The sequence below is a fragment of the Lactuca virosa genome, chromosome 3 (assembly GCF_052849685.1).
Source record: "Lactuca virosa cultivar CGN04683 chromosome 3, Lactuca_virosa_CGN04683_v6, whole genome shotgun sequence".
In the NCBI taxonomy this organism is placed as follows: Eukaryota; Viridiplantae; Streptophyta; class Magnoliopsida; order Asterales; family Asteraceae; genus Lactuca; species Lactuca virosa.
In genome coordinates this window covers 116865403-116873465 of record NC_136428.1, presented here as the reverse complement: position 1 = coordinate 116873465, position 8063 = coordinate 116865403, and the positions used below count along the sequence as shown (strand labels likewise).

General features: G+C 38.8%; 1 protein-coding gene across 1 annotated transcript; it reads left to right on the top strand.

The window, feature by feature from the left end:
- Nucleotides 1-4716: 4716 nt before the first annotated feature.
- LOC145166444 (multicopper oxidase LPR1-like) lies at nt 4717-7776 on the top strand. Its single transcript, XM_079085422.1, has 3 exons — nt 4717-5040; nt 5959-7416; nt 7525-7776. The coding sequence occupies exons 1-3, from the start codon at nt 4843-4845 to the stop codon at nt 7576-7578; spliced, it is 1710 nt and encodes a 569-aa protein (XP_078941548.1). The 5' UTR covers nt 4717-4842; the 3' UTR covers nt 7579-7776.
- The last annotated feature ends 287 nt before the right edge of the window (nt 7777-8063 follow it).

Sequence of the window (8063 nt, the reverse complement as noted above, 5' to 3'; positions counted from 1 at the left end):
CACCATAGGAGTGTTAGAATGCTCAAAACCCAACAGCTGAATCCTCTCTGTCGTCTTGAGCACCACTTCGGTGCTCCCCATGACCCTCTGGCCCACCTCACCCCAACATATCGGGGTCCTGCACTTCCTCCCGTATAACATCTCAAAGGGAGGACGATCGATACTCGTGTGGTAGCTGTTGTTGTAGGAGAACTCAGCTAATGGGAGATAGGTATCCCAACTACCACCGAAGTCTAGCACACATGCCCGCGGCATATCCTCTAGAGTCTGGATGGTCCGCTCGCTCTGTCCATCCGTCTGCGGGTGGAAAACGGTTCTAAAGTGTAGACGAGTACCCAACTCGTCGTGGAATTTCTTCCAGAATCTGGAGGTGAACCGCACATCTCTGTCGGAAATCACGGAGACTGGCACTCCATGCCGAGCCACCACCTCTCGAATGTAGATGTCGGCCAGCTTCTCGGCCGATATACTCTCCTGGATCGGTATGAAATGGGCACTCTTGGTCAATCGATCCACGATGACCCATATGGAATCCACTCCCCGCGCGGTCCTGAGAAGTTTGGTGATGAAATCCATAGTAATATCTTCCCATTTCCACATGGGAATATCTAACGGATGCATCTTGCCGTGTGGCCTCTGGTGCTCGGCCTTGACCTTCCTACAGGTCAAGCACCGCTCCACACACCATACTACATCCCGCTTCATGCAGGGCCACCAATAGTCAAGACGAAGATCTCTATACATCTTCGTCGCTCCGGGATGGATAGAAAACCTGGATTTGTGCGTCTCCTCCATCAATATCTGGTGCACGCCTCCATGATAGGGGACCCACACCCTACGGTGAAGAGTCAATAACCCTCGGCTATCAAAGTCGAAAGAGGAAACCTGACCCACTATACGCTCGCTCTTCCAATGTTCCTCCCTCATAACCTCCTGTTGGGCCTCTCGGATCTGCTCCAACAGTGGAGTCACTACTGTCATCCGCATGCAAATGTCTCTAATCGGCGCTGCCTTACGGCTAAGCGCGTCGGCCACCACATTGGCCTTCCCCGGATGGTAAAGGATCTCACAATCATAATCATTCACCACATCTAGCCACCGACGCTGCCTCATGTTCAAATTCGGCTGATCCATGAGGTATCTCAAACTCTTATGGTCCGTGTAAATGGTACATCGAACCCCATAGAGATAGTGTCGCCAAATTTTGAGGGCGAAGACGACCGCCCCCAACTCCAAATCGTGCGTCGGGTAGTTCTCCTCGTGGGGCTTCAACTGCCTCGAGGCGTAGGCGATGACATGCCCCCTCTACATCAATACTGCGCCCAAGCCCGAAATAGACGCGTTGCAGTACACTACAAAATCCTCTACGCCCTCTGGCAGGGCCAAGATCGGCGCCTCACACAATCTCTGTCTCAGTGTCTCGAATGCTGCCTGTTGCTCAGGCCCCCAACGAAAGACTACGACCTTCTTCGTTAGTCGAGTCAAAGGTACGGCTATCTTGGAGAAATCCTGGATGAATCTCCGGTAATAGCCGGCTAATCCCAGAAAACTCTGAATCTCAGATGGAGACTTCGGAACCTCCCATCTCATCACGGCCTCCACCTTGGTCGGGTCGACCAGAATACCGTTCTGGTTGACAAGGTGCCCAAGAAACTGCACCTCGCGCAACCAGAACTCACACTTGGAGAACTTGGCGTACAAGCTCTCCCTCCTCAGAGTATCCAAAACCTCACACAGATGCTCCTCATGCTGCTCCTGTGTCTTGGAGTAGACCAGGATATCATCAATAAAAACTATCACAAACCGATCCAGCATCGGTCTGCATACGCGGTTCATGAGGTCCATGAACGCGGCAGGAGCATTGGTGAGCCCAAAGGGCATCACCACGAACTCGTAGTGGCCATAGCGAGTCCGAAAAGCAGTCTTCTGTATATCCTCATCCCTGAATCGCATCTGATGGTAGCCTGATTGCAAGTCTTTCTTGGAAAACCAAGATGCTCCCTGAAGCTGGTCGAACAAATCATCTATCCTCGGGAGTGGGTAACGGTTCTTCACTGTTACCTTGTTCAGCTCCCGGTAATCTATGCACATACGATGTGACCCGTCCTTCTTCTTGACAAACAAGATCGGGGCTCCCCAAGGCGAGCTACTCGGCCTGATAAATCTCTTGTCTAGCAGCTCCTGCAGCTGCATAGACAACTCCTGCATCTCGGGAGGAACCAACCGATATGGTGCCTTGGCTATCGGAGCCGCACCAGGGACTAGGTCGATCCTGAACTCCACCTGTCGCTCCGGAGGTATCCCCGGCAGCTCCTTTGGGAAAAAGCTGGAAACTTTATGGACTTAGAGACCCAAGAGAGTTCAGATCTGAGGTTGCAACCTCAGATCTTAGCTCAAACACAAGAAAGGCTTCCTAATAAGCTAGAAAAGCCCTAAAATCTACCCAAAATAGATCTAGAATGAAAAGGGGGTTAGGATAACGACTTAATACCTTCCAAAAAGGATGCCAACTGAGGTAGATTTCTGGTTCCACACGTTCCTTGCTCCTAGTCACTTGATCTCCAAGCTTCTTCCCACCAAAAATCCTCTTGCCAAGCTTAAGAACACAAATTGAGTACACTCACACGAATTAGGGTTTAAGGGTGTCAAGTAACTGTAAAGGGAGGCTGAGGAAGGCCAATGATCCTTTAAATAGGGTGCAATACCTCGTGATTTAGGGTTTCATCTGCCAGCTCCTACTCATCGAGTCCCTTCTTGGACTCGGCGAGTAGGTCACTAAAATACATGGACCAACCCGCTGCTACTCGACGAGTAGGGCAACCAACTCGTCGAGTAGACCTTGAAATCAAAGAAATTCTTATATAAATCAATACCTGAAAATCGGGGTGTTACAAACCGGTAACCCGAGGTATGTGAAAGGTAGAGTTGAAGACTGGCAATTTAAGATTTGAGAGAAATACTCTAGCTCAGGAACAACCACTCCAATCCCAAAGACCTTACTTTTGGTGAAGTTTACCCTAAGTCCTGAAGCCAAGTTAAAACACCAGAGAATTCTTGCAAGGTTTAGAAGATTAATATGGGGCCATTCACCAACAAACAACGCATCATCTGTATAGAATAAGTGACTAAAATCGGACCCATATTTGGAGTATGTGTACCCCTAAATATTCCCATATTACAGGCTTTAGACATGACGACATTGAGGGCTTCCATAGCTAATACAAAGAGAAAAGTTGATAATGGATCACTTTGTCTGACACCTTTTTCCACCGAGAATTCCTTCGTGGGTGAACCATTCACTAGAACAGAAGTCCGAGCAGATTGCAGACACCCCATGATCCATTGATTCCAGTGAGTAGGAAAGCCATGACATCGTATCGAGAATGGTGGGAAAGATAGACTCCCTCCACTAAAGTAAAAAAAATATTTTTAAAAAGCTTTTATAAATAATATCACTATCAATTCTCAATAATTAGAGTTGAATTAATTTTCAAATACTTAAATATATATAAAATTTATTCCATGTAAAACTATATCGTGATTTCGAAATATGTAAATCAGATTAACTTCTAATGGTATCTAATTAGCAAGACCCTTTTAAAAGAAAATCTTTATAACTAATATCACTATCATTAATGAATTCTTTTCATGATGGCATGGTGGAATAAATAGAAAATTATTAACCATAACTAATTGGATACTTAGATTAGCATACATATAACCTTCACATTTCTAATGATACCTCCCCCACTTAACTTCTTTCTACTCCACTTTAATTTCTTTTCCTTCTAAAATTAAATGTTAGAATTTAATTTCGTATTATTTTTTAATAGGCGTGCAATCCATGATTATGATTTGATATTAGTGTTTAATTAAAGACACATCTCCAAATAAACAAAACCTATGTTTTTTAAGGATTTCAATATTAATTGTAATATATATATATATATATATATATATATATATATATATATATATATATATAATGCTAAGTTCAAATATAGATTAACATCTATTGTGCGGACGTGTGAAAAATATTATTCTATGAGAATGATAAATAAAATATGATGTTTGATAATATGAATACGTTCAATCTTATATAACTATTATTATTGTTATCACACATTCTTACTAATTAAATCGTCTATAAGATTATTATAGATTTTTTTTTTAATTATTCTCATTCTGTCATAATGCTGTCAGAATGTTTATTGAATCGTATTCTGTAAAACGAAAATAAATGAAAAACGATGCGTGAGAACAAAAATAAATAAGAATCAGCGAGAATGCATTAAAATAACAATAGTTGTGTGAGGTTGAACGTATTCACATTGCTAAACAACTTATTCTCTTAGTAATTCTCATAAAATAACATTGTCCATACGTCCGCACAATAGTTGTCCATATATATATATATATATATATATATATATATATATATATATATATATATATATATATATATATATATATATATATATATATATATATATATATATATGCATTCTACTTTCTATGATTTTAATTAGAAATTATCCGAAAATAAAATAACGAGTTCAAGGTTTTATAACTTTTAAAAAATTCAAAAAGTTTTAGATTTTAAAAAATAAAATAGAATAAACTATTTTGTTTGTTTTAGAAACATAAAGACCCTCTTCACACTACATACACCACCCAATAATTATCACATTCACACACAATATATATGAATCTAATTCCATTATTACACTAAACCCCATACATCTTCCTCTCCTTCTCTCTCTCTTTCTCCATCTTTCTTACACACATAGTGTGTGTATTCATGTTCATGCAGGTTTAGAGAAGGGTAGAATTGGAATAAAAATGATGTATACCCTTCTTCTACTTCATATTTTGGCTTTGTTCGGAGCTGTTTTGGGGGATGTAGGGCTCGTGAGTCCATCTCAATTGGAAATGTTTGTGGATGAAATTCCAGATATGCCCAGAATCAAAGGCTACGATATTCTTCACGGTGTTCCTGTTTCCAAGACTCTCAAAATCTCCATGTTTCAAAAGTATTGGGTATCCCTTCAATCTTGCATTCTTTCTTTAATCTAATCTATCACTTTATTCTTTGTACTATCTTCTCGTTGTTTAAAGTTACAACAACTTTCATTTATGATTAATGAATTTTCCTCAACAATGTTTAAAGCAACTTCTGCTATGATCTATTAATTTTCTCATAATCAAAATAGTGTACTTTCATTTATTTTTTGTCCTAGAAAACTTATTTTTAAATATATTATAGATTTATCGGCAGATGAAACATGTTGTTACAAATTAAAAACTGCAAACCTTATTTGATTATAACAATGCATTTTCTAAAATAAAAAATGATTACACATACAATTTTTTTTCTTACAATTGGCATTTTTTTCACTTGTGGGTCATAATAAGTGGAAGAGTCTTTGCGTTTGAAAATTTATCGTCACTAGTTATTGCAACAATTTATAACAAGAATAAGTCCAAAAATTTTAGGTTTTAGTTGTTACAGTTTTTATCTTGTCGATGCTCTTTATTTTCCTTTTTTAATATTATTAATTTTGATTTACAAAATTTTTCTGTTTAGTACATGTGAATAATTTTCTAAACATTTGACTACCTATAATTAAGAGAATTATATATCTGATCAAAGGTTGAATTTACTTTTTTTTCAGATTAAAAGCATGTTTTAAAGAAAATTAATATATTTATTTGATTAAAATATGGGAAAATATTTATACTTGGGAATAGTCACTTTGGTGGGTGACATCCAACTCATACATACCTCTGCAAAACCAAGACAAGTTTCATTTTTTTCACAGCCCCACTTTTGTCTTTTCATATTCTTTCAGAAAGCTTAAAGGTTTCTTGTGAATTGTGATTATTATCTTTATTTTTTTAATTAAATAAGTAAAAGCCAACTTATTTCTATATTTTTATAATTTTATATTCTCACAGAAATTTCACAAGGATCTCCCGCTAACCAAAGTGTTCGCATTCGGTGAAACGAAGCGCACAGCAACAGTCCCTGGTCCAACAATCGAAACCGTCCACGGTGTCAGCACCCACGTGACGTGGCAAAATCTCCTCCCTTCAAAACACATACTCCCATGGGACCCCACCATCCCAACGGCTATCCCTCGTACAAACTCCGGCGTTCCGACGGTGGTTCACCTCCACGGCGGAATCGACGAACCAGAAAGCGACGGAAACTCAAAATCATGGTTCACAGCTCGATTTAAAGAACGAGGGCCCACGTGGACTAAAAAGACTTATCACTACCATAACCAACAACAACCCGGAAACTTGTATTACCACGATCACGCCATGGGGTTGACCAGAGTCAACCTTCTTGCAGGGTTGTTCGGAGCATACATCATCCGTCATCACGACGTTGAATCCCCACTCGGTTTACCCTCCGGCGATGAATTTGATCGGCCGTTGGTTGTTTTCGACCGGAGCTTTCGAACTAACGGATCGCTTTACATGGATCCGACCGGAAACAACCCAAGTATACACCCGCAATGGCAGCCGGAGTATTTCGGCGATGCCATTGTTGTCAACGGAAAAGCATGGCCCTATATGAATGTTCGCCGGAGAAAATACCGGTTTCGTATCATCAACGCTAGTAACGCTAGGTTTTTTAAGTTCTTTTTCAGCAACGGTCTAAAATTCATCCACGTAGGATCTGACTCGGTCTATAGCGAACAATCAGTATTCACAAAAGAGATACTCTTGGGCCCATCTGAGATAGCTGACGTGGTTGTTGACTTTTCAGACTCAAAATCAAATTCGGTTATTTTACAAAACGGGGCGGCTTACCCATACCCGGGTGGAGACCCGGTCAATGAGTCCAACGGAAAAGTCATGAAATTCATCATCAATAGTAAACGTGAGTTTGATTCATCGAGGGTTCCTAAAAATCTACTAAAATATCCGATGCCAGATTTATCAACAGTGTCAAAAACACGTTACATTGCTATGTATGAGTACACAAGTGCAATTGATGAGCCAACTCATTTGTATATAAATGCGATGTCGTATGATGATCGAGTAACTGAGAAACCTAAGGTGGGAAGCACAGAAATTTGGAATGTGATCAATCTAACGGAGGATAATCACCCGTTGCATATCCATCTTGGATTGTTCAAAGTGTTGGATCAGACAAATATAACCGATATAGAAAAGTTTAGAGAATGTATGACAAAATTAAACAATGCTGAAAAATGCCAAATTGAAAAATACGCGAGTGGGGAACAACTGAGTGTTGTGCCTTACGAGAAAGGATGGAAGAATGTGTATAAGATGCAACCTGGATACGTCACTAAGATCGTTGTCAAGTTTGCTTATGTGCATACAAATGCTTCGTATCCTTTTGATGCAACTGCAGAGCCGGGCTACGTTTATCATTGCCATGTAAGTTATTTATTTTGACATATTTCTATTTATTTATGAGTAGATACATATTTCTATTTACTCAGTCAATTTTAAAATTGTTTATATATTTTAATTTTTGTGTTGCAGATATTGGATCATGAAGATAATGTAATGATGAGGCCTTTGAAATTGGTCAAGTAATTGGAAATAGTCTTGGACTTGTACCATTATCATGTTTGGAGTTTAGATAAATGGGGGGTGACATGAGAAACACAATAAGCGATATATGATGTTCATAATTAATGGTAGTTGTCTTTACTTGTTTACCCTTAAAATTGAAAGTTGATGAATATGTCAGATTTTTGGACATTTTCAAATATTGGGATATATTTTTTGTTATTTTTTAGTTTAGTTAAATACAAAATTCTTCTATAACTTAACTATAAAAATTTTGCATTTTTTAAAATTCACCTCTATTGGATATATTTTTTCGAATTATAAAAAAAAAAAAAAATCTATAGTATAGTATGCAACTTTTATATTTTAACCTTCTATATAACTTTTTAATGATTTAACAATAAGTTTTTTGATTATTTTTTGAAAAAAAGAGACCTTAACTAATCACCGCTTGTCAAAGGATTAGGGTGTCAAATTTCCCATTCATACTTTGGGACTAAAGCCTATAA

Bases quoted from the DNA above. Each gene is read 5' to 3' on its own strand.
- LOC145166444 (XM_079085422.1), top strand. From the start codon at position 4,843: ATGATGTATACCCTTCTTCTACTTCATATTTTGGCTTTGTTCGGAGCT. The intron at 5,041-5,958 runs GTATCCCTTCAA...ATATTCTCACAG, and splicing joins CCATGTTTCAAAAGTATTGG to AAATTTCACAAGGATCTCCC. The intron at 7,417-7,524 runs GTAAGTTATTTA...TTTGTGTTGCAG, and splicing joins GCTACGTTTATCATTGCCAT to ATATTGGATCATGAAGATAA.